At 42.7% G+C, this 26,935-nt stretch overlaps 1 protein-coding gene across 1 annotated transcript; it reads right to left on the minus strand.

Moving 5' to 3' along the window:
* Window positions 1-1,973: 1,973 nt before the first annotated feature.
* Window positions 1,974-4,625, minus strand: BMP15 (bone morphogenetic protein 15). Its single transcript, XM_008158258.3, has 2 exons — window positions 4,280-4,625; window positions 1,974-2,833 (listed from the first exon to the last, which is right to left on the minus strand). The coding sequence occupies exons 1-2, from the start codon at window positions 4,605-4,607 to the stop codon at window positions 1,974-1,976; spliced, it is 1,188 nt and encodes a 395-aa protein (XP_008156480.2). The 5' UTR covers window positions 4,608-4,625.
* Between the last annotated feature and the right edge of the window lie 22,310 nt (window positions 4,626-26,935).

The following is a 26,935-nucleotide window of genomic DNA, read 5'->3' on the forward strand; positions in this document are numbered from 1 at the left end:
ATATTCCATGTCAGGAAGAGTACATCCCTCATACATCCAAAAAACTGTCACTGTTCTATGTTTGACACTATGTTTATATCCATCAAGGACATACTATGTGCCAGGCTCCACTAATATAGAAATGGGTAAACACAGATGAAATTCTCAAAATGAGCTCCATCTTTTGGCAAAAAAAGTTACACCGTAGTGTGTTAAAGGAAAGAAAATAGTGCTATGTGAGCACAGGGTACAGGACACCTGCCTGAATCTGGGATGTCATGGGGAGGGGAGGTGTAGAGAAATGTCTAAACTGATTCCCAAAGATACTGTATGGAAGGTAGATGGACGAAAGGATGTTATGGAACAGCTCCTCAGGTAAAAGAGTAAAATGTGTATATTTATAAACATTCAGTCTAGCTGGAACCAATTATTGAGACTGGAGTCATGAGATGAAGTTAATTTACAATGGATAGGTAAGAAAGAAGGATTTATATTTGGCAAATACATGCACCCATCCTAAATCAGTCCCATCCCACCGAGATTGGTCATAAGACTAAGCAAGAAACAGTTGGACAGGGAAAAGGCCTTATTAGGCTTCTTCAAAGGGGCCCCTTGGGGAACCAGGGCTGCCTTAAGAGAGCATAACTTCAGAGGAGCCTCCAGCCCCACCCTTGGGGATTAGAGTTCAGCTTCTGGTCATAGCTAAAGGAAATAAAGGAAATAAATTCCTTCTGCCCACTCTCCCCCAACCCCCCAAACATTCAAGAGTCTCTTTTACAACAAAATGATTTATTTGTAATAGCCCAGTTCCCATCACTTCAATACAGCACAGGAGTTGAAAAGAGTTATACTGCAAGCATCCTGCAGTCCAAGGTAGAGCCCCATGCCTCCCAAGGCAGCAAACCCATCTCCTCCAGAGACCCATGCCCAGAGCCAAACTGAACTTGCACAAACAGGCAAGCGTAGAATGAAGTCAGACCTCAACATGATGCATCCTTCCCCCACGGACCTTTAATCTTCCTAACTGCAGTCTCTACCCCCACAACTAGGCCAGCTCCTAGCCTCTGAGACACCAGAGAGCTTTCTATATGGAGTAATTAGAGGGGTTTAAGTGTTACATAAAGACAATAACCTGTGAAATCTAGTCTTCCATAGAAAGGTTAAAATGACTCCCCTATACATAATCCTAATGAGAAATGACAGCTCCTTCCCTCTTTCTCTTCACCATAGATGTGGGTGGTTTTGAAATGATTTTGTCTCAGATAGCTCCATATTTCCCTAGTGGTCTTATTGAAGGCTGTTCTCCTCACCCAAGGACAGGAAGGAAACTCAGATACTTTTCCTAGGTCCAGAGGCTGAGAGGAAAAGCTCTGATAATGTAGGAAAAGCCCTTCCTCTGTTTCCCTTAAAGGATTTTTGTGGAGGTTATTGCCTACAAGTTTTCTAATATATCTGGGAAAAGTTAGTTTAGATTTAGATGGCAATCCAAGCATAGAGGCAGACAGTCTTTCTGATTAGTTACTAGTTTCTAGAATATAGGAGGCAAGGAAGAGGAGGTATAAAAAAAAATCTGTTTGCTTTCTTCACCCCAAATCTTCTAGAGAGCCTCAGAAGATGTACCACTAGGACGATTCCACCTTTCCCAGGTCTTGGTGGGACAATGCCTAAAACTGTATCCATAATGGACTCGTGACCCTTTTAACAAAGTCACCATGAAAAGACAAGAAAATAGAGGACATATCCAAAGGCACATCTTACTCAAGCATTAAGGGCTCTGACTAGTGGTCAAAACATACTGATGTTTGGTATCAGAACTGTTTTTACAAAGTGAGATCATAAACAGGGAAGGAGACTTAAGTAACAACACTTAAGGCAAGAAATAGAACCCATAGATTAACTAGAGGATCACTGCAGCTTTAACATGGACATTTGTATCTTTATTTTAAACCCTACTCCAATTTCTTGGGAAACCCGAGCTACCTGTACCTGTGCTATCACCTGCATGTGCAGGCCTGGGCAATCATATCCTCATACTCCTTGTACAAGATATTCCCATTAGCCTCAACCATAAGGATGCTAATGGGAACATACTTATAAGGGACACACGAGGGCTGAGGGACACTCTGGTTCACCAGCTCATTGGCAAGGTTCTGGATGATGGCGTGATTGGGAGAATTGAGACCATAGCGCAGTACCCGCGGGCAGGCACCCTTGCAGTAGTTTGGGGTATAGAGATTAGGAGCAATGATCCAGTGATCCCAGCCCAGCTGGTGGAAACTGACTTGGAAATGGTGGAGGGAACATTGGTTACTTTCAGGCCTATCATGTTCCTGGGAGGGGCCAGGAATCTTAGATGCAATACTGCCTGCTTGTCGTGCCCTACGCAAGAGAAGAGAAGAGTCCCTTTCCATAAATTCCTCCAGGACTCCGGGTAGAAGTTTGGCCTTCTGAACACTTTTATGAGTGTCATTGAAATAGAGTAACAAGAAGGCAATGTCCAAGGATGAAGTGCCATGCCACAGGAGCTCCTGACGCTCACTACCTTTTTGATGCTGACACATGAAGCACAGTTGTAGGATCCGGTGCCTCTTGTGATTCCAGAGTTTTTGCTGAACGTGTTGTGTGACATCCATCTCTGTCCAAGCTTCAGATAGTAGGGAAGGTTTTGAGGAACCTCTTCCCGAGGAAGGAAAGCAGTTGGTTGGGCTTTTCTGGACCCAGGGTTCCACATGGCAGGAGAGGTGGAGGCCAGCTAGGTGGAGTTGATGGCGGTAAACCACAGTGGCTCTGACTAGTTGGTAGGCTACCTGGTTTGGCCTCAAAGGAAAGTCCAGGGTCTGTATGTGCTGGGGGCCTGCATAAGTTAGAGGAAACAAGAATAGAGGATTAGCTTCTTGCCCCTGAGCCTGAAACTCCTTCACAAACCTCAGTACACACAGACAGCTGTAAGCAGCCCTAAAATTAACTCAAGATCACAATAATAGCTATTGTTTATTGAGGATTAGCTCTTTAACCTACAGTAGCCTTATGAGCTAGTTATTATCCCCATTTTACAAAGAAATTAAGACTCAGAAGTCTATGCCAGAGGACATTTAACCAGTGTGTGGTACAATAAAAATTTGAGCCCAACTCACACCCAGCTCTACCAATTACTAGCTGTGTTACATGAGTAAGTTACTCGAAGTCTCAGTTTCTTCACCTATAAAATGGGTATGTTAATAGTACTTACCTCATAAGATAGCGGTATTAAGGAAGATCATGTTTGTATTTTACCCAATGCCTGACACCTGGTTAGCTAACAGTAAAGGTTAGCTAGGGGATGTTGGTTGTTTTCCTTGGAGGAGGGAGTGTAAATCCTGTCTGTTGTCATGTTTGAGACTAGCAAAGGCCTAAGTTTGATATAACAATGTTCCAAAGGTTTCCTTGAAGTTGATGACTATCAGCTTTCCCTAGAGAGCCCTGTACTTCAGGAACCCACTGCTGTCCTGGAACAGTGTCTAATGAATACGTTTAAAACAGAATTAAGCATAATGAGAACAAAGACAATTCCAAAATATATTTGTTACCAAAATCCCAATGTGGCAACATGATCTAAATAAAAACACACACACACACACCTGCTTGGTAAACAAAGATATTGGGGTACAGCATTTAAACACTTGCGAAGTTATGAACATACTTTAGAATAAAAAAGACTTGAGCTCAAATCCTGCCCCTGCCACCCACTGTCCTTGTGACCTTTGCAAGTTAACCTCTCTGTGCTTTAGTTTTTCTTATCTTTAACAATTAGGCTAATTGCTCTGACAGCTAGTGATAGTAGCTGTCATTAAGGATTAAGTACAATTGATATTCACTCAGCCAGTACACAGCTTGTTTCTGTCCTTTCTGAGGCTTTGTAAATGTCCCCAATTCAGCATTCTATAGTCTTTGCCTTATTTTAAGAATAAAACATATAAACAGCCCTCCACAAGAATGTATATGGGTATTTCTCAGTTACAGTTTTCAGTGATATAATAAGCAGTAAGAGTTTTTTTTATAAGATAGAAGTTGACACATCACTCAATTGCCCTGGGGCCTCGGAGATATTCCTCAGGTAGGCCCAAGGCAATTCATTCTTAAATTGGGTCTCTAAATGATAGCAGGATTGGAGCCAGCTTTCCCCAAGTTTGCCATTCTTTGAAAACCAATCCTGAGAAAACAACCTCCCTACCAGACAATGAAACCTGACAGTAAACTCAGGTCCTTGACACACTTCCCCAAGATTTCTCTCCCTCCAGTATAGTATGGAATTATAACTCACCTTTGAGGGGCTTTGCTACATTGGCCAAGGGCCTCACCAGCCTCACCATGGTGGCCCCAATGGTGCGATTCTCCCTAGGGTGACCTTGCGCATCAGCTGAGCGCTGGTACAACTCCAGCATGTACCGCAGGGGATGCTCTAGGACCGGTGGCTTCCTCTGCTGCTTGCCAGGGGCTTCTTTTAGCAGCTCCGGAATCAGGGGCATGGTAGGGGCTTCAGCCAGGGGGCCAGCAGAGTGCTGCCCTACCGTTCCCATTTGGACTCTGTGTTCTGTGAAAAGCACCAGTCCCCAGAGAAGAAGAATTCTAAAGCTGCTGCAGAGGACCATCTTGAAAGGCTTGGTGTTCAACAACGTGTCCCAGCCCAAGCCCAAAGGATATCACTCTGTCTCTTTCCTGTCACAGAGGTAATTGCATCCTGGCTCCACAACCACAAAAGAGAGGGCAAGAAAAAAATGAAAGGCAGGTAAGCCCTATGTTGCTTCTTCTGGGAAGATCTTCTGGACCAAATGAGGTCTCCTAACTTGGCCTCTTTGCATCAAAACAAATAAAAACAGCAGGTGGGACAAGGCAGCATGCCCCTCCTGCTCTCCAGGGCTGGTAACAAGATAGCACTTATTTGGAGGCTGAGGTAATTTAAAAGGAAACGTCCATTCCAGGACCTGCTCCCTTACCTTATCCACTAGGATGAGAAAAAGCAGTACTGGCTAGTTCTGCTTCACAGCTTTAAAGGAAGTCTCTTAATCAGTCCTTAAAGGGCCAGAGGACTCCTGCTACCACCTTACTTCCATGCAGTCCTGTCTCTAGTGCAGCATTTCCCAAAATGTGTTCTGCTGATGACTTGTAGTGAAACTATCTTCTGTGACTGGTAAGAATGCAGACTTCTGGGTCCCCAGAAATCTGAATCATAACAAATGTTCCAAGAAGTTCCTGGGAACAGTAAATGTGGGAACCACTGTGTGAGTGTGGCTGGTAGAACTTGAAGAAGATGCCTTAACAGTGGTTCTCAATCTTGGCTGTACATTAGAATCACCTGGGAAGCTTTAACTATCAGGGATGCCTGGGTACCATCTCCAGATATTCTGATGTAGTGGATCTGGGTGTTACCAGAGCATCACGATTTTTTAAAGTTCTGCAGCTGATTTTAATGTGCAGCCCTGTTTGAGTGCCCTGACTTAGAATTTTCTGGTTTACCATGGAAGGTGTTGAGATCCTGAATGTGCTTCATCAGAGAAGGCTGGAGCGATGGAAGATAAATCTGTGGAAGTTGGCTGGGAGCTTACCTAGCTTGGATGGTTAATGGGAAGCAGCAGGACTGGGTCAGTTTAGTTAAGGCTGCCCACACCAGGATTCTGCAGAAAAATGATAGGTGGAGTTCTGGTTCTGTCAAGGAGAAGCAGTTTGTTGGGGTTCTAAGGAGAACGTGGGGCAGGAGGTCAAGCCATGGCTCTAGGTCCTAGGACTCTAGGAGATGATGCTGCAGGCCTGATTGGTAGGAGGCCTTTACCTCATACCCAAAATATCTATGGATGGGCATCATTATGGTGAAACAGGCATGGACGTTGTAATCACACTACACTCCCCATGATGTGCTAGTTCTGGCCTCATGAGCCGTGGAGAGGCAGCCAAGAAGCCTCTCTGTCCTTTACCTTATCTACTAGGATGAAAAAAAGCAGCACTAGCTAGTTCTGCTTCACACCTCTCCTCCCTCTTCTCTACCCGCTCTTTGAATTGTGATGATCTCTTATTAGCTGTAATTTAACTTCTCCAAAGCAAATCTCTTCATTTCCCTGAGCCTCACTCCCCTCACCTGCAAAATGGAGATAGCATGTTTTATCTCACAGGTTGTTATGAGGATACAAAGAAATAATCTATGTTCATTGCACAAATCTAATTAGACACAGGATGGATATCACACAACATGTTGGCTACATGCTAAAAATTATTTGTTCCCTTTCCTTAGTTTTTCTAACATGGCCTTGGTCCCTGGCATGTACACATGCTTTACAAAACAAAAGGCCTAGGATTATGGGTCTTTTAGGTCTGGACTCAAATCCCAATTAAAAAAAAAAAAAAAACATTAGCTGGGTGACTTTAAGCAAAGTTTCTCCCAGTGTGAGTTTTGTTTTTTTTTTCCATCTGAACTGTTAGTTCCTTTAGAAAGTTGTGAGAATATTGCATGCATTTGGATTGTATACAATAATATACAAGTAAGGGATCCAAACAGATGATTCACAGTAGGCAAAACCTGATTGGCAAGAACATACAAAACGATGTAATGGAAACCAGGAAAATGCAATTGAAAATCACACAAGATACAATTCCACACCCATTGAATTGGCAGCGTATTAAAAGGGTGATGCTATTAAGTTCAGGTGAAGATATAGAACACACGTAACTCTCTTACACTGCAGTTGGGGAAGTGACTTGATACAACCACTTTACAGAGCAATCTGCATTATCTCCAGTTAGGTTGAAGATGTATAATTCAGCCATACCAATGCTAGAGCAGTAGCTTTTAGAAATTCTTGTCTGTGGTTCACAGCAATAAATACATTTTACATTGCAACCCAATACAAGCATAAGCACACACACTCACACATATGTACTTGAAGTAAACATTTTCTGAAGCAATATTTATCCTTACGACATATTGGGAGGGGTAATATGATGGGTAAGAACACGGCTCTGAAGCTAGAATCCTGTTTAAATTCAGATCCACCATTTATTAGATTGATCTTGGGCAAGTTATTCAACTTCCCTGTGCTTCAGTTTTCTCGTTTGTAAAATGGAAACCACAGCTTCTCTCTGCTTCAATTTTCTAACATGTAAATGGGATTAATCAAAAGACTTACCTCAGTATTTTTGTAAGGATTAAATTTGTTAATACACATAAGGCATTTAAAGGGGTGCCTGGCACAAAGTAATTCTAGACACAGGTTGTTACTACATTTGATGCAAGTTGTGCTCACCAGAAAGCTTGGCTTTCACTGTTGTGCTAGTTCTGGCCTCATGAGCTGCAGAGAGGCAGCCAAGAAACCTCTCTGTCCCCTTGGTCTACACGGCTCCTCCCTCCTCTCTTACCCGCTTCTCTGCTGCCCCAACATTCTCTTTGGCCCTTGACCTCTGCCTGTTACCAATTTAAACTTCCTATTTTTTCTATTCAACATAGCTAAATAAAAGAACAAGTTGTCAGGACAACTATCAAAGGGTCTATATAAGAGTTTTGGGTACAGTTTTCTTTGATGTTTCAGTGGTATTGGATTGGGATTACATCTGTCAAGAACATTTTTCTGCCATCTCTTAGTAATGCGATTTTGACATAGGATCAAAAGGAGTAAAAAGAAACAACATATTACACTGGAAAGAGCGTGATTTGGGTTTGAATTCCTGGTTCTGCCTGTTATTGGTTGTTGCTTAACCTCTCTGCTTCTCAGCTTTCTTAACGGTAAATTGGGGATATTCTTTACTTTCCAAGGTTGTGGTGAGATTTAAATGAGATAATGTATATAAAGTACCCAACACATAGATAAATGGTAAAATTTATCATTAATAGCCTATGATTTAAAAGTATATATAAGTGTATCTGACCGAAGGAAATATCTGGTCAGCATTCATCTAAAGTTCAGCTGAATTTTTATTCCATCCCTTCATACCCTGAGGAGACACAACTGATTGAATAGGTCAGCTTTCTAATTTTCAGAAAAATATCCCTAAAGCAACCCCATTCTTACCACTAGAATTTAAAGAAGCTAATATGATTATTTCCTTGAAATGCCCTCTGGTGGGCCCAAAGTATGATACTGCCCCATACCCCCAAAGGAGGGCACCAACTTTCTTTTTAGCCTTATGGTTACAGGTGTGGGGTGAGGTAGAGGGGCAAGTTATAGGTGAGTGGAACAGGGTTAACTAAAAGATATTTACCAATCCTTCCTGCTTTAGAAAAGCCAGTATGTGTCAAATAACTAATTGTATAAATTGGACACTGTAGGAGGTGATTATTGACATGACAAAAGGGGTTCTTGAAACAACAAAATGGGTCACCACAAGTTGCTTTGAGCAGCAGGTACCCTTAATATGTGGTGTGGATTAACTTTTGAAATTCTAATGTGTTGGGCATACTGGTAAAGCACATGAAATTTATAAAAGAGTGAACTTTTATCTAGTTTTGGGGAGGATGGCTATTTTATGAAGTATACATGTATAAAGGATTCCTTCTTTTACATTATTATAATTCACATTTTCTTGCAATTGTATTAATTCAACAAATAGCTAATTAAGCACCTTCTTGTGTTAGAAATTAAGGGTCCAGGGCTATAGCTAGACTGTGTGGGTTCAAATTCCAGCTCTACCACTTAACTAGCTTGGTAATTTTGGGCAATTGACTTGATGTTTATGTGCCTCAGGCTCCTCATCTAATAAGAATAATAACATTGCTTTAGAGGACTGTTGTGAGGATTAAATGTGTTAATGTACATAATAAGCATACAGTGTTCTAGACACTATATTCAACCCTGAGACTACAGAAATTAATATGACAAGTCCCCTATCTTCAGCACTCCCAGGCACTATACTAAGCACTGAAATAGGTTGGTAGATACCAAGATAAAAGTTTCTATTTCAAGGAGATAACAACTTTCATAGTGACATAAAAGATAGGAACCATTTCCTCAAAGCCATGGCATTTTCTCTGATTACTGTTCTGAGTTCTTGAAAAATGGACCTATTTTCTAGATATGTTGTTTACAAAATCATTTTCTATAAAACAAAGATTATAGGGAGGGGTGGGTAAAAAAGGGGAAGGGATTAGATTTACAAATTTCCAGTTATAAAAGCAGTCATGGGGATGTAAAGTACAGCATAAAGAATATTGTCAATAATATTATAATAACTAAGTAGTGTCAGGAGGGTACTAGACTTATTAGTATGGTCACTTTGTAAGTTATATAAATGTCTAATCACTATGTTGTACACCTGAAACAAATATAATACTAGTATTGTATGTCAACTGTATTTGAAAAATAAAAATATTATAAAAAACAGATTAAGTGTATTTTTAGAAATATTAATTTGATACTAGACTACATCCTTTTATATTCTATTGTATCTCATTTTATCTTCATATCAACTCTGTGAGTTAAGTATTGTTATTCTCATTTAAAGATAAGGAAATTTGAGATAGGAAAAGGAAACTTGCCCAAGGTTGTACAGCTCTCAAAAGATGGAGTCCACTGGGATTTGGTCCCCAAGTCAAGTTGATCTTAGAGACCCTCTCTTTATACTGTATACATTGCTATGTAATTACCAATAAGCATTTAGCCCCTTAACAAGACTCAGTTACTCCATAAGGTAATCTCACAGAGATTCTGAAAAACAACACTAAAATATAAGTTCTGTGAAATCAATGATCATGTCCATCTTATTTATTATAGGTACTCAATAAGTATTTATTGAACAAATGGTTGCAACAGGAGCTTATTATTCTTGCCAAAATCTAAGCTTATGGGCAGACTTTTGTTGGACTCTTGTTGTAATGTGTCCTCAGAGAAGGCTCTCCTGAGTTTTGAGGTAGAAATGAAACAATCATTTCTCCCTCCCTGTGCATTCAACTACTTTTTCAAAAAAGTTGCTATTGCCTGTCTTAATAAGTCCTTTTGATTCTCACCATTCCTACTGATGCCAGAGGCCCCAGTAAAAGAAGCACTGCCTTTTCCATGCATGGGCTGCAAGAATCACTGCTCACAGCATTTGGTGTCCAGCCTCCCTTGTATGAAGACCAGGAAAGGTCTTTACTTGTAGTACATTCAGGTCTAGACTCCTAGGTAGCCAAATTAACCTTGGGGCATGGACCCTGAACTAAAACACTTATCAAGCCTCAATGGTGTGCCACATATTGTGGGCGTATGATAGTGGAACCCAGTTCAGCAAGGAAAACATCTGCAAAGGTCCCAAGGATGCAAAAGATCCATATAGCTAGAGTGCAGAGAAGAGACTGCAGGAAAGAGTTTCAGGTAACGATGGTATATAGGAGCCAAAATATGCATGGCTTTGAAAGGGCTGCTGCTAGCCTTTGTGCATCTTTAAAAAATATATATTTATTTTATTGATTTCAGAGAGGAAGCTAGAAGGAGAGAGAGACAGAAACATCAATGATGAGAGAGAATCATTGATTGGCTGCCTCCTGCACGCCGCACACTGGGGATCAAGCCTACAACCTGGGCATGTGCCCTGACCAGGAATCAAACTATGACCTACTGGTTCATAGGTCGACCCTCAACCACTGAGCAACACTGGCTGGGCTGTGCATCTTTTTGACAATTAAAACAAGAGTGCACAAATTAGAAAGAGATAACCCTTCTGAGTGGACACAGCTCTATGCTGGATTTCAGCCCTCACATGCCCCTTTGACAGGGAACCTTTGTGTAGTGCACTAATTGCACAGCCATTTATAATTATCCTATTTGTAAGGATTTTGGCCTTCTCTGTGCTTTAGCCACACTGGTCTTCTGGTTATCTTTCAGTTTTTCCAACAAACTGTAGTACCTTTGTCTCAAGGTCTTTACATACACTATCTACTTTGCCTGGAATACTCTCTTCCCCTCCCATTCCCCAGAGTATGTCCACTTAGCCTTTATATCTCAGCTAAAGTATTGCTTCCTTGAGGATGCTGTCCCTGAGTCCTTAGATTAGATCTAAAGTGCATTTGAGGAAGATCTGCAATGATGATGACACTTGAATTGGATTCTTAGTTATAAGTAGGATTTTAATGGATAGACAAAAGAAGCTATGTCATTCTGGAACCAGAATATTTTAAATATTGCCCTCAAAATTTTAAGAAGGATGGACTGAAGAGATCTTGAAAGGTTCTGCAAAGCAGGACCTAAAGAACAATGTCATTCCTACTGTGGGACACTTAGGAAGAACAGGGCAGCAGTTGTAAGGAACAAAATCAGATAAAAGTCACGCCATCTGAGCATATACTGGATCCTTTGTGCATGTGTTATTTCATTAATTATAGCTGTGAAATAGGTACAGGCATTCCTATTTTACAGAAAGAGGAATTGAAGTTCAAAGCAGTTAAGTGATTTAACCTGGATAAAATAGCTATAATGAAAGGCAGATTTGCACTCAGATCTCGACTCCAGGTTCAGGGCTTTTTATGTGTCTTTGAGGAGTCTATACTTATGTTATTCAGTACTCTCAAAGCCTGACTTCTCGTTCTGGGTCTTCAGAATTTGGTTTTCAGCATAAAAGTGCAAAATTTTAACTCTCATCATTGCTTATAGATCATTTCACTCCTAGGCAACCAGAAGGGTATGTTTTCTTTTAGCCAAGTATGCAAGTAAGAGCTAGTGATGATACATTCTGAATATCCTTTTGGCCTCAGAGACAGCATTAGCTGGTGTAGCTTTTGGAGTTTTTGGTCATTCCTGGATATTCAATTTATCAGTATTTTTACCACTGGCCATAATTCCGTTCTCAGGCCTCCTTCCCTCTGATCCCAGTACCCACTTGTATTTTTTGTTATTTGATAATAAAGCAAATGACTAGGTAATTGAATTTCTGCATTAGAGATAGAGGGACTGTCCTTCTGAAAGTCCCACAGAGACTGGTTGCATAAGTATAATCCATTTTCTATTGCATGTCAACTTCACATGGGTTGGGCATGGCTGAATACCAATAGAACCTGGGCCAGAACAACTAACTACAAGGAAGACATTATGGATGCTTGGGACAGAAGAAAGGGAAGTTAAGAGTGGCCTCACCTAGCCAGAGTGGCTCAGTGGTTGAGCATCAACCTATGAACCAGGAGGTCAGGGTTTGATTCCCGGTCAGGGCATATGCCCAAGTTGCGGGCTCAGTCCCCAGTGTGAGGCATGCAGGAGGCAGCCAATTGATGATTCTCTCTCATCATTGATATTTATCTCTCTCTCTTTCCCTCTCCCTTCCTCTCAAATCAATACAAATATATTAAAAAAAAAGAGTGGCCTCTTCAAAGACTCAATAGCTATATGCCTGTTCTACAAGTCGACAAGCTCTGCCCTTATCTCAAAGCCAGTGTGGATGAAAGTGGCCAAACGGTACAAAATTCCTGTTATAAAATAAATAAGTCCTGGGGAGGTAATGTACATCATGGTGACTATAGTTAACAAGACTGCTGCTAAAAGAGTTGAAAGTTGCTAGGACAATAGATCTTAAAAATTCTCATCACAAAAAAATCTTGTAACTATGTGTGGTGATAGATGTTAACTAGACTTTTTGTCATGGTCTTTTCACAATATATACATATATCAAATTACTATATTGTATATCTGAAACTAATATAATGTTACATGTCAATTATATCTCAATTTTTAAAAAGGGAAATGCAGAGTTTGGTGTTACTAAAAAGGAAAAGACGTAGAACTTGGATCTAAGGCAAGCACTTGAAACTAACAGTAGGGGGGTTATAAGGAATTTTTTTTAGAATGGCCACTTTCTCTAAACAAATACTTGCCACTCTCTAGTTGAGTCATATAGGGCTAGAAATGTCTTTGTCTTACTTTTCATTTTTGATGTCAGGAAGAAAGTGCACAGGTGGATGTTTCTCCTTCACTGTCCATAAGAAGTGTTCTATTCTCCTACTTCTGTGGCAAGACTTCTGGAAAAACCAGAGCATAAGCCACCATGGATGTGGGAGCCAGAATCTGAGACACAAAGAATGGGGATCATGGGGTTTGAAAATATAGATTGCTTGTCTCTCCTTTCCTACCTTAAATCCTGAGCTTTACTTCTCCATTTGGGCCGTAAGGAGAGTCCAATTCCATCTCTCATACTGAAACTGAAAGTTGAAGAAAGCAAACTTGCGAACAACCAAATTAGCCCCAGATAAATTGTTTGCATAAACTTGGAGACAACTCAAAACTCCAGCCAAATTTCTAAGCAGCTTCAAATCTTTTGGATACTCAACAAAATCTAGCAAACATTTTATGGCAAGCATGTCAAACTCGCAGCTCGCGGGCTGCATGCGGCCCACAACGAATATTTTTGTGAGCAGCTATTTACAATTATGAAAGGAAATAAGTCTCCTGTCAGATCCAGAGTTACTGACATTTGCCTTAGGTCAGTTTTGAAAGTAATCACTTCGAACAAGATTTCCCCCGAAGTAGGAAAGATAATAGCAGAGAAGAGATGCCAAGTGTCAGGAAGAAAACATTAATTTTATCATTGCTCTTGTTATTCTTTTTAATACTACTAGAGGCCCGGTGCATGAAAATTCATACACTGGAGGGGGGTCCCTCAGCCCAACCTGCCCCCTCTCACAGTCCGGGAGCCCTCAGGGGTGGGAGGTGACCCAGCGATCAGGGGAAGGCGATGCCCCATCACACCTCTGCTGCTGCCACTGCCAGCAGCTCAAGCCTCGGCCGGCCCTGGTTACCTGAGCCTCAGGCAGCCCTGGGTGGCTGGGCAGCCACCATCCGAGGCTTCCTGCACCTTGGGCCGGCCCTGGGCAGCTGGGCAGCCCTCATCTGAGGCTTGCCTGTGCCTCAGGCGTCAGCTGGGCAGCTGCCATTGGAGGCTTGCCTGCACCTTGGGCTGGCCCTGGGTGTCTGGGGGGCTTAGGGGACTGGGGAACTCTGGAGGTAGGCACACGGAGTGGCTGGGCACCTGTTGCCCCGGTGGGGCTGAGGGGACTGGGTGCTGCCATCTTGTGGCTGTGGGTGCCACCATCTTTGAGGGTGGGGCAGTCAATTAGCATATTTCCTCCTTATTAGCTGTGGGCACCGCCATCTTTGAGAAGGCATGAAGGTCAATTAGCATATTCCCTCTTTATTAGATAGAATACTTTTGGAAATAAACCATGAGAAGGGAAAAGAAGTAAGAATTAACAAGTTTTTGCTTTTATTTCTCTACTAGTGGCCCAGTGCATGAAATTCATGCACGGGCGGGGGGTGTATGTGTCCCTCAGCCTGGCCTGCACCCTCTCCAATCTGGGACTGCTGGCTCCTAACCTGCTCACCTGCCTGCCTGCCTGATTGCCCATAGCCACTCTGCCTGCCAGCCTGCTCACCCCCAACGGCCCCCCCTCCCGCCACCAACCTGGTTGCCCCCAACATTCCCCCCCCCCTGCTTGGCCTGATCATCCTCAACTGCCCCCCACTGCCGGCCTGCTCGCCGCCAACTGCCCCCCTGCTGGTCTGCTCACACCCAACTGCCCTCCCCTCCTGGCTTGATCGCCCCTAACTGCCTCTGCCTTGGCCCTGCCACTATGGCTTTGTCCGGAAGGATGTCTGGAAGGTCTCCCAGTCTAATTATCCTATTACTCTTTTATTAGTATAGATACTTTTGGAAATAAACCTACATTTCTATGAAAATTGAAGCTTTTGTTTTTTTTGCAGCCCACATAAACTTGAACCTTGTTTATTTGGCCCATGTTAGTGTTTGAGTTTGACATGCTTGTTTTATGGTGTTTGTTGTTGTCTCTTCTCAGGTTAAAGAAAAGCTTATAGAAACCCCAGGAAGAGGCCTTGGGGCAAAAAGAGAATAAGGGAGGATAATAACCTCAACTTGGAAAATTACTGTAAAAATGATTGGGAACTTTGTTGAGGATGTCACTGTGTTCTCAAAGACAGTTCTCAACCTTTCAGAGTATCCATTCTTCATAGAGAGGCTCCTAAACTCACAAGGCCCTTGCTCTTTAACAGAAGAATATATGCTCTTTGAGAAAAATTTGTATTCATATGTATATTCACTGAAGGAATATTTATTAACTACCTCCTAGGTGTCAGTTCTGTGTTGGGGACACAGAAGAGCAAAATACTAATGATAGTGTCCCTATCCTTGTGAATTTTATAGTCCAATGGGGGAGGCAGACATCATGTAGACAACCTCACAAATGAATAAATATTTAAAATTGTAGTGGAGTGCTATGAAGGGAAATTTCAGGCCTCCCTGGGAACATAACCCAGCAGGAGATGAAGGTGGGATGGAAGATCTAATTTATTCACATGGGTCCAGGAAGGTTCATCCAAGGACGTGACATGTAAGTGGAGACATAAAGGTTAAGGAGGAGTTCCCCAGTTAAAGTTATGGGAAAAGAATATTCTGGCAAGAGAACACTCTGAGGGGAAAAAAGGAAGGAAGGAAGGAAGAAAGAAAGAAAGAAAGAGAAAGAAAGAAAGAAAGAAAGAAAGAAAGAAAGGAAGAAAGAAAGAAAGAAAGAAAGAAAGAAAGAAGAAAGAAAGAAAGAAAGAAAGAAAGAAAGAAGAAAGAAAGAAAGAAAGAAAGAAAGAAAGAAAGAAAGAAAGAAAGAAAGAAAAGAAGAAAGGAAGAAAGGAAAGAAAATAAAGAAAGAAAGCAGGCCTGGATATCCTCAAAGAATTGAAAGAAGTGAAGTTTGGCATGGGCATAGAACATAAGATGAGGCTGGAGAATTTGGCAGGAGTTAAACTATGCAGTAACCATTTGGACTATATCAATTATTTTGTATTTGGGAGAGGAAGAATTAAAAACTAATTGAATTCTGGTATGCTCCACTGGAGACATGGTGTTCCTTGTTACTAAGTTGTGGAGCACTGGGAGAAGAGCAAGTTTGGAGAGGAGGGGAGATAATGAGTTTGAGTCTAGATATTGTAATTTCAAATGCATGTCATGTAGGTGATTGGATATGCTATTTTGAAGTTCAGACATGAAATCTAGAAATACAAAACTGAGAGTTGTTGGCATATACATGATTATTGAAGACATGGAAATGGTTGAGTTTATCTAGAGGAGAAAATACAGAGTGCTAATGAGAAGGCCTAGGCTGACACTTAGATAATTCTAGCATTTTAAGGTTGAGTAGAGGTAAGAAGGCCAAGGAGGCAGGAGAGCCAGGAGGATGCTGGGACCAGAAGATAAAGACAGACAATGTTTTCAGAGGTAAATGATTAACTGTATTGAATGAGGAACAGAAGTAAAGAATATGAGAACAAATAAGTGGCCATTGGGTTTAGCATTAAGGTCATTGATAACCTTAGTGAGAGCTGTGTTTGGTGAAGTAGTGTTAGCACTAATCAAATTGTACTGCATTGGGGTTGGGAATGAATAGGAGGTGTGACAATGGAAAAATTCAGACTAGAAATTCCTTTAAGAAGTGTGGTTATAAAGGAGAGAAAAGAGACAAAGTGGTAGCTAGAGGAGTGTGAGGGATCCAGGAAGTTTTTTTGTGTTTTTTTAATGAGTGAAACTCGTAAGTGCTGATGGGAAAGCATTATGTATCAACTCTATTTTTCATGCCCTAAAAACCAGAAATTAGTCAAAGTCAGTCTGTAGATAGAAAGAATGCTTGGGTCCACTGCCAACAAAAGCAAATTCCCTTGGGATGTCCTGATCAGACCCAATTATACTACTCTCAGCTGCTTTTAAATCTTTATTGTTCAGATTATTACAGATGTTCCTCTTCCCCCCCGCCACAGCTCCTCTCCACCCGGTTCCCACCCCACTCCAGGCCTTCTCCCTCCCCACTGACCTTGTCCATAGGTGTAAGCTCTTTGTCCAATCTCTTCCTGCACCCCCCACAACATCTTCCCCCCAAGAATTGTCAGTCTGCTCCCTTTCCATGCCCCTGATTCTATTACATTCACCAGTCTATTCTGTTCATCAGGTTTTTTTATTCATTAGATTTTTAGGTTCAATAGTTGATAGATATGTATTTGTTGTCACTTTGTTGTTACAATTTTTTATCTTTACCTTTTTCTTCTTCCTCTTCTTAAAGAATACTCTTCAGCATTTCATGTAATACTGGTTTGGTGGTGATGAACTCCTTTAGCTTTGTCTTATCTGTGAAGTGCTTTATCTGACCTTCATTTCTAAATGATAGCTTTGCTGGGTAGAGTAATCTTGGTTGTAGGTTCTTGCTATTCATCACTTTGAATATTTCTTGCCACTCCCTTCTGGCCTGCACAGTTTCTGTTGAGAAATCAGCTGACAGTTGTATGGGTACTCCCTTGTAGGTAACGAACTGTTTTTCTCTTGCTGCTTTTAATATTCTCTCTTTGTCTTTTGCTCTTGGCATTTTAATTATGATGTGTCTTGGAGTGGTCCTCTTTGGATTCCTCTTGTTTGGTGTTCTCTGTGCTTCCTGGACTTGTAAGTCTATTTCTTTCACCAGGTAGGGGAAGTTTTCTGTCATTATTTCTTCAAATAGGTTTTCAATATCTTGCTCTCTCTCTTCTTCTGGCACCTCACATAATTTGGATATTGGTACACTTGAAGTTGTCCCAGAGGCTTCTTACACTATCTTTATATTTTTGGATTCTTTTTTCTTTTTGTTTTTCCAGTTGGGTGTTCTTTGCTTCTTCGTATTTCAAATCTTTGACTTGATTCTTGGGATCCTCTAGTCAGCTATTGAATCTCTGTATATTATTCTTTATTTCAGTCAGTGTATGCTTAATTTCTGATTGGTCCTTTTTCATATCCTCGAGGGTCTCACTAAATTTCTCAGAGGTTTCTAGAAGATTCTTGAGTAACCTTATAAGCATGGTTTTGAACTCTATATCCAGTCATTTGCTTTCATCCATTTCTTTCATTTGTGACCTGTTTCTTTGTCTCCACATTTTGGCTGCTTCCCTGTGTTTGTTTCTATGTGCTGGGTAGCTGCTAAGTCTCCTTGAGTTGATAGAGTGGCCTTGTGTGGTAGGTGTCCTATAGGGCCCAGGGGCTCAGCCTCCCCAGTTACCTGAGGTGGATGCTCTTGGTGCACCCCTTTGTGGGCTGTTTGCACAGTCTTGTTGTAGTTAACCCTTGATTGCTATTGGTGTCACTGGGAGGAATTGACCTCCAGGCCAATTGGCTGTGATGACCAGCTGTGTCTACATTGGAAGATCTGTTGTGCAGGATACACCCTTATGGGGCAGGACTTGCTTCAGTGGGGATTTGGTGCTCATTGAGTCTGCCCCTTGAGTGTGTCTCTTATGGATATGAAGAGTTGTAATCTAGTATGGTCTCACTCTGACCACTGGGTACACTGGCTCTTGGATCTCCAAGGAGGTGCAAGGTCAGCCACTGTCTGGGGCTGCCCAGGAGGAGCTACAGAGATATATGCAGATTCCTCCTCTTTGTATGGGGTTTGGAAGTGCCTAGACAAGGCCCAGCTGTGAAGCAAGGCAGACTGCTGCTGACGGGCCTTGGGCCTTCTATTAGAAGCTCTGGGGCTCTCTGATGCAGCTGCATTTTGACAGGTTTTAGGCAGAGAAAGGACAGGCCATTCATATGCAAAAGCCGATGTGCACAGCTTGGGTGAGGTTGTAAATTTGGTGGGGCGGGGTCTCTGGGAATCACCAGGGTGGAGCAAAAAGCTATGCTAGTCAGCCCTGCACTGGAGAGGTCCCCGGGTCTCTGTGTCCCGCAGCACTGTGCAGGAACAATGATTTCTGCGAGCCCTTTGCGAGCACCTCTGAGAGAAAGCCGCCCTTGTGTTCCTTTCCTGATGCCAGACAGTCCAGTTTCTCCCCGTATGTGCCTGGGTCCCCCAGAGTCTCGCCTGGAACTGGAGTTCAGAGCAAGCGGGAACTTGTATCTCCCTCCTGGTTAAAAGAGCAGCACATCCAGGTGCCAGCACTTTCCGTGCCTCCGCACCTCTTACCGGTCTCAATGTTCTTTCTTCACCTCTCTAGTTGTAGAACTTCCACTCAGCCAGCTTTCCCTTGGTTCTGGGTCGTAGTTGTTCTCCCTTTTAGTTATAATTTTGATGTGGTTGTGAGATGCAGCAAGTATAGGTGTTTACCTATGCCACCATCTTGGTTCTCTCTCTCAGTTGCTTTTAAATAAGTGATACTTTAGTTTCTATGATGGCCCCTAAAAAAAGAAGGGTTTTCCTGTAATGTTTATAGGCTAAGGCCCTGTTTTTCACTTGGATAATACTTTGTAACTGTCTTTCGTTTTGCTCAACATTGTCCCAAATGTGACTACTTGAGTAACCTTTCTAAAACACACATCTCATCATGTCACTATTCTGCTTAACACATTTCAACAGTTTTCTACTACCTTTAAGATAAAGTCCCAAATTCCTCAGAATGACAAGCAAGGCCCTTTCTGACCTCTCCTGAAGCTATTTCTCAGGCCTGATCTATATTTACATGCATATTTGCATCCTACACTCCATTTAAGCCTGAGTATTAACAATTTATTGAACCACCAGTCAAGTTCTTTCTTACTTTTCCTGCCTTTTCTCAAGCTGTTCCCCTTTTCTAGAATGCCTTCAGCCGAAGTACTCAACAACAACAAAAAATACCTGTTAAATAAGTAAATAAGTGAATGAATGAATGCTTTTACCTCTGTTTTCTTGGCCATTTTTGAGAGGGGCTGTGTGGCTATCCATGGTAATCAGTGGGATATTTGGGGAAGTTGGAGGACAGTCATGTGGTAGGATTTCAGGGAATCATTGAGATCCTCACTGCATTCAACCATCACTCCTGCTAGCCTATCACTGAACCTTATCCCATGAGAGTTTTATTTCCCTGAGCAAGGGCTTGATGTTACTAGAATTCTCTAAGGGAGGGAGGAGTGCTGAAAAGAAAAGAGGGGATCAGAGAGAAAAATTGCAAGTAGAAGGCACCAGCAGGAAACAGCCAACAGTACCTCTTTGCCCAGAATGTATGCTGTGATTGCACTGGAGCAGAAACAAGCCAGTTTGGAATATAATCAAGTGCAGGGAAACGATTAATTTAGAGCCTAAAATACTCTTTCAGCAATTTTTAATTATCTTGTTGTTGAGCTAAAAGGCAGATTAAAATCACTTATACTTCCCATCCCAGATGCCCAAGGTAGAGAATTAAGCAGAATGCAGAAGGGGGTTGGCCATTTCCAGAGAGAGATCATTTCTAGTAAAACCCTTTGGGTTTGAGAAGATGTGGGTTGGTAGATTAGGATTCTATATCAGAGCCAAGTCAATAGGACAAATAGCTCCAGAAAAATCCCAGGCTTTTCATAGTACCTGTGGATGGAAAGGAGAGACCTGGCTCACAGATATAATAAATATGGTGAGTAGGCAGTTACCTCCTCGTTTGTCCACTTTCAGAACTACCAAACCCACCTAGCCTGCTGGGCTTTTCTGTAAGTTCATTATTAGTGTATAAAAAAAGCCATATATTCCTGGGTGTTAATTTTGTATCCTGCTACATTGCCGAATTCATTTATTAAGTTTAATAATTTTTTGATGAAGTCTTTAGGGTTTTCTATGTACAGTATCATGTCATCTGCGAATAATAACAATTTTACTTCTTTTCCAATTTGGATGCCTTTTATTTCTTCTTCTTGTCGGATTGCTTTGGCTAGCACTTCCAGTACTATGTCGAACAGGAGTGGTGAAAGTGGGCCATTTGAGCATCCTTATAACCATTACTCTGAATTCTTTCGCTGACAAGTTACTTACCTCAATTTCATTTAACTCCCTTTTTGGTGATTCCTCTTTTTCTTTCCTTTGGGGATTGCTTTTTTGTCTTCCCATGTTTTGCTGTAATGTTTTAATTGTAGATCCAATTGCTTTGCTACCCAGGTTCTTGTGGGGATGGTGCTACTGGTGTGATCTCTAAGGTCTCCTGGGCTTGGTAATCTAGCATAGCTCCCTACTTGAGCTATTTGGGTTCTCTTGATGTAGGCCTGTGAGCTGGAAAGGCACAACTGCGGTGTCTAGAGGTCAGCAGCCGTGGAGGGAGGTGTCCCAATTTTTGCTGTCTTGTGCCCTTGGTTGAAATCACGCATACCCAGCGGGGACTCACACTGGCACCCAGGAGCTGTCTGTTGGGGTGGTGGGGCTCAGGAGGCCTGTGCTCTGGAAAGGCGTGATTGTGGTGTCCAGAGTTCTGTAGTAGTGAGGTGGGCAGACTCAGCTTTTGCTGCTGCTCCCATGGTTGAATACATGTGCCCCAGTGGCGGTTCACAGGGGCACCCATGGTGCATTTGCCAGCAGGGTGTACTGAAACACTCTGAAGGGCCCTGGCACTGACGCCACACGATCACGGTAATGGGCAGGTATTGCAGAAGAGGGAATTCAGAGTTTCTACAGCCCAGCAGTGCGTCCCTGTTTATGTAAGTGCGTGCCCAGTTGGGGCTCACAGTGGCACCCAAGGGCTGCTTGTGGAGCGGTGGGCTTGGGAGGCCTGCACGCTGGAAAAGCGTGCGACTGTAATGTTCAGAGTTCTGCAGCTGTGGGGTGGGAAGACTCAGTTTTTGCTGTTGTGCTTGTGGTTGGATACCCACGCGCTCCCAGTGGTGACTCACACAGGCACCCGTGGTGCGTTTGCTGGTGCAGAGCTCTGACACACTCTGAGGGGTCCTGGGGCTGAAGTTGCCCAGCTGGGGTGTCTGTGGGCAGTTATTCAGGAAGAGGGAATTTAGAATTTCTACTGTGGGGCAGCGCACCCTTGTCTTTACAAAATCACACCCAGTGGGGGCTCACAGTGGCTCCCAAGAGCAGCCTGTGGAGTGGTGTGCCTTGGAGGCCTGCATGCTGGAAACATGCATGTGACTGTGGTGTCTGGAGGTCTGCCACTGGGGAGGGGGACATCGCACTTACTGCTGCAGGAACGGTGCCCCTTTGGAGGTGGAGGTCCCAGGGTCCGTGGGTCTGCGGGAGGGGCAGCAGGATTTTGGCTGGAGTGGCTGCCGGGTGGCGGGCAGTGTCCAAGGCCTGTCTGGGTGGTGGTGCTGATGAGTTCCTAGAAGAGGTCATTCTCCCCTTCAAGATGGCGTGGGCTCCGTGCCCAGTCCTGCAGTCCAGGGAGTGCCCGCAGCGGTGGTAGTATCTCCCTGTCCAAGAGAGCCTGGTCTGCCAGCCCCTGCTGCTCCTGCCGGATTTAACTGTCCCTCCCTCCCTCACACACACACACCACACACATCCACACACTCGCCTTTCATCCCCTCACTCACTCACTCAATTCCTCTCCCTCACCTCCATCCTGCCAGCTGCCATCTTTTATTCCTCTCTATGTATAACATTATGTCATCTGTGAATAGCGATAGTTTTATTTCCTCCTTTCCAATTTGGATGCCTTTTATTTCTTCTTCTTGTCTGATCTCAATGGCTAGCACTTCTAGTACTATGTTGAACAGGAATGGTGAAAGTGGGCATCCCTCTGTTGTTCCTGTTATTATGGGAAATTGCTTTAGCTTTTGTCCATTGAATATGATGTTGGCTGTAGGTTTGTCATATAAGGCTTTTATTATGTTGAGGTGTGATCCCTCTATTCCCACCTTGCTGAGAGTTTTTATCAGGAAAGGGTGTTGGATTTTGTTGAATGCTTTTTCTGCATCTATTGATATTATCATGTGGTTTTTATATTTCAGTTTGTTTATGTGGTGTATCACATTTATTGATTTGCAGATATTGTACCATCCTTGAATCCCTGGAATAAATCTCACTTTGTCATGGTGTAAGATCTTTCTAATGTAATGCTGGATCTAATTTGCTAGAAATTTGTTGAGGATTTTAGCATCTATGGTCATCAGGGATATTGGCCTGTAATTCTCTTTATTTTAGTGTATTTATCTGGTTTTGGGATTAGGGTAATGCTGGCCTCATAGAAAGAGCTTGGGAGTGTGCTTTCTTTCTAAATTCTTTGGAATAGTTTGTGGAGGATAGGTGTTAGTTCTTCTTTGAATGTTTGACAAAACTCCCCTGTGAAGCTGTCTGGTCCAGGGATTTTGCTTTCTGGGAGTTTCAAATTTTATTTGATTACTTCTTTGATTTCATCAGTAGTTATTGGTCTATTCAGGTTTTCTAATTCTTGCTGGTTGAGTTTTGGAAGATTGTATTTTTCTAGGAATATGTCCATTTGGTCAAGGTTGTCCAGTTTATTGGAGTAAAGTGTTCATAGTATTTTTTTATGATCCTTTATAGCTCTGTGGGGTTAGTTGTTACTTCACCTCTTTCATTTTTTATTTTGTTTATTTGGGTCCTCCCTTTTTGTTTCTTGGTGAGTCTGGCAAGGGGTTCATCAATATTGTTTATCCTTTCAAAGAACCAGCTCTTGGTTTTATTGATCTTTTGTATTTTTTTTTGTCTCTATGTCATTTTTTTCTTCTCTGAGCTTTATTATTTCCTTCCTTCTACTTACTCTGGGCTTTTCTTGTTGTTCTCTTTCTAATTCTTTAAGTTGTAGGGTTAGACAACTTTTTACAAGCTCTGAACTTCCCTCTCAGGATTGCATTTACTGTCTCTCATAGATTTTGGGTTGTGTTTTGATTGTCATTTGTTTCCAGTGTGCTTTTTATTTCTTCTTTGATCTCTTTGGTAACCCATTTGTTTTTTAATAGCATGCCTTTTAGCTTCCATATGTTTGATTGTTCATGATTGTTTTTATTGTAGATAATTTCTAATTTTATGCCATTGTGATCTGAGAAGATGCTTGATATGATTTAAGTCTTCTTGAATTTGTAGAGACTTAGTCTATGTCTTAACATGTGGTCTATCTTTGAAAATGTCCCATGTGCACTTGAGAAGAATGTATATTCTGTAGCTTTGGTGGGGTGAAATGCTCTGAAGATGTCAATTTGTTCCATCTGATCTAGTGAGTCATTTAGGATTAATGTTTCCTTGTTGATTTTATGTCTAGAAGACTTATCCAGTGATGTCAGTGGGGTATTAGGGTCCCCTACTATGATTATATTACTGTCGATCTCTGCCTTGATATCTTCCAGAAGTTTTTTTTTAAGTATTTGTATACTCCTGTATTGGATGCATACTAGTATATGTTTACCAGAGTTATATCCTCTTGTTGATTGATCCCTTTAGTATTATGTAGTGGCCTTCATCATCTCTGGTTATGGCCTTCACTTTGAGGTCTATTTTGTCAGATATAAGTATTGCTATCCCAGGTTTTTTTGTATTGTTTTTTTCATTTCCATTCGCCTGAAAAGTTTTTTTCTATCTCTTCACTTTCGGTCTGTGTGAATCCTTTGTTCTGAGGTGTGTCTCTTGTAGACAGCATATATATGGGTCATGTTTTCTTATTCATTCAGCTATCCTATGTATTTTGATTGGAGCATTTAATCCATTAACATTTAAGTTTATTATTGATAGGTACTTGTTTGTTGCCATCTTTGTTCTTTATGCCTATTATCCTTTCTCCCTTTCTATTTCTTCTTTACAGTAGTCCCTTTAGCATTTCTTGCATTGCTGGCTTCATGGTAATAAACTCCCTTAGCCTTTTTTTTTTTGTCTGTGGAGCTCCTGATTTCACCTTTAATTTTGAATGATAGCCTTGCTGGATAGAGTATTCTTGGGTCCAGTCCCTTGCTTTGCATCACTTTGTATACTTCATTCCATTCCCTTCAAGCCTAATGTGTTTCTGTTGAGAAATCAGTTGATAGTCTAATGGGAGATCCCTTGTAGGTAACAACCTGTCTCTCTCTGACAGCCTTTAAGATTATTTGTCTTTTACATTTGCCAATTTAATTACGATGTGTCTTGGTGAAGATCTTTTGGGGTTCATCTTGCTTGGGACTCTGTGCTTTTGGATAAGTGTGACTTTTCTTCCCCAAGTCTGGTAAGATTTCTGTCATTATTTCTTCAAACAGGTTTTCTAATCCTTGCTCAGCTTCCTCTACTTCTGGCACCCCAATTATGAAGATGTTGTTTCATTTCTGGTCGTCCCATAGCTCCTTTAGACTCTCCTCCTGTTTTAAAATTATTTTTTCCAGTTGCTGCTCAGCTTGGGTGTTTTTTCTACTTTGTCTTCTAACTTGCTAATTCAATCTTCAGCTTATTCTAGTCTACTGTTGAAGCCTTCCATTGTGTTCTTGATTTCAGAGAGGAAAGGAGAGAGATAGAAACATCAATGATGAGAGAGAATCATTGATTGGCTGCCTCCTGCATGCCCCCTACTGGGCGGGATCAGGCCCGCAACCCGGGCATGTGCCCTTGGCCAGAATCGAACCTGGGACCCTGTAGTCTGCAGGCTGATGCTCTATCCACTGAGCCAAACTGGTTAGCCATTGTGTTCTTTATTGCAGCTATGTCATTCTTCATTTCCTCTTGATCCTTTTTCATGTTGGTAAAATTCTCATTCAGCTCCTTATAATTGTCATTGAGTTGTGTGTATTTGTCATCTAGATGTTTGAGCATCCTTATAACCATTACTCTGAATTATTTCTCTGACAAGTTATTTGCCTCCATTTCATTTAATTCCTTTTCTGGTGATTCCTCTTTTTCTTTTCTTTGGTGATGTTTCTTTGTCTCCCCATTTTTCTGTCCTATTGTAATTGTTTCTGTCTTAGATCCAACTGATATGCTACCCAGGTTCTTTTGAGGGTGGTCCTATATAGTTGGTGATTTGTGGGACCCAGTGGTGCAGTCTCTCAGATCTCCTGAGCTTGATGTTCTAGTGGAGCCCCCTACTTGAACTATTTGGGTTCTCCTGATGTAGTTGGTCTTGAATGTTGGTTTCTCCTTTATGGATGAAGTCTCATCACAGGTTGTCTGACAATGTTTCTCACACCCAGCCTCATCGTGCAAGCTCTTGTGGATGTGCTTGTGGTTCTAGTTCTTGTGGCAAGGGTTGCCTGAAGTCTCACTGGCATGTGCTCACTGTGAGATCCCAGAGTCCATGGCCTGGGAGGAGGGTGTCACAGGGCCTGAGGCTGAGGTAGTGTGTCTCTGGCCAGTGTGGCATGACTCTTGCTGGGGTAGTGTCACTCTGAAAATCACTGTGAGGATCCTGGAACCTGTGACAGCAGGGGGTAGGTGTCCAGGACTCTGTGGATGAGGCAGCGGGACTCTGGTCAGAGTGGTTTCACTTTGCATATCACAAGGTTGTCCAGGAGCCAGTGGCTGGGGATGCAGGAATCTTGGAGTCTGTGGCTGAAACAGCATGACCTTGGTCAGAGAGGTGAGCCCTCAGCAGCTCACAGAGATGTCCAGAAGCCAGCAGCCTGGGAGAGGGAAGTCATGGGGTCTGTTGCTAGAGCCATGCGATGTTGGCTGAGAGGCACACACTTAGCAACTCACCAAGTGGCCCAAGGTCCAGAGGCCAGGGAAGTGGTAGTCACCAGTTCTACAGCTGAAGCTGTGTGCCCTTGGCTGGAGAGGCATGCACTCAGCAACTCCCTGCAGGGCCCAGGATCCAGTGGCTAGGGAAACAGTAGTCATGGGACCTGCTGCTAGAGCAGTGCAACCTCAGTGTCCAGAAGCTGGGGTGTTCAGAAGCCAGCAGCAGGGGAGGGGGAAGTCACAGGCTCTGCTGCTGGGGCTGTGTACCCTTGGTTGGAAAGGGATGCACCCAGCAGTGGCTCACAGAGGGGCCCATGAGCCGTCTGCCAGAGAGGTGGGCTCATGGGGCCTGCTGCTGGAATAGCATGACTGTGATGTCCAGAAGCTGCAACCAGGGTGGGTAATTTGTGGTTTCTGCTACTGGAGCCACACGCCTGAGGGGACCAGGAGCCAGTAGCCGGGAGGCGGATGTCCTGGGGTCTGCAGGTCTGCAGGCAAGGCAGCATGACTTTGGCCAGAGTGGCTGCAGGGTCCTGGGCAGTGTCCAAGGCCAGTATGGGTGGTTGTGAGGCTGAGTTCCTAGTAGAGGCTGCTCTCCCCTTCAAGCTGGCGTGGTCTCCATGACTGAGCCCCACAGCCCTGGAAGTGCCCACAGTGGTGGCAGGGGCTCCCCATCCAGGAGAGCCTGGTCTGCCAGCCCCCGAGACT

This window comes from Eptesicus fuscus, chromosome 1 (assembly GCF_027574615.1).
Source record: "Eptesicus fuscus isolate TK198812 chromosome 1, DD_ASM_mEF_20220401, whole genome shotgun sequence".
NCBI lineage: Eukaryota > Metazoa > Chordata > Mammalia > Chiroptera > Vespertilionidae > Eptesicus > Eptesicus fuscus.

Excerpts from the sequence above, each read along its gene's own strand:
- BMP15 (XM_008158258.3), bottom strand. The coding sequence starts at position 4,607 with ATGGTCCTCTGCAGCAGCTTTAGAATTCTTCTTCTCTGGGGACTGGTG. Across the intron at positions 2,834-4,279 it reads TGTAGCAAAGCCCCTCAAAG|GCCCCCAGCACATACAGACC; the intron begins GTGAGTTATAAT and ends TAACTTATGCAG.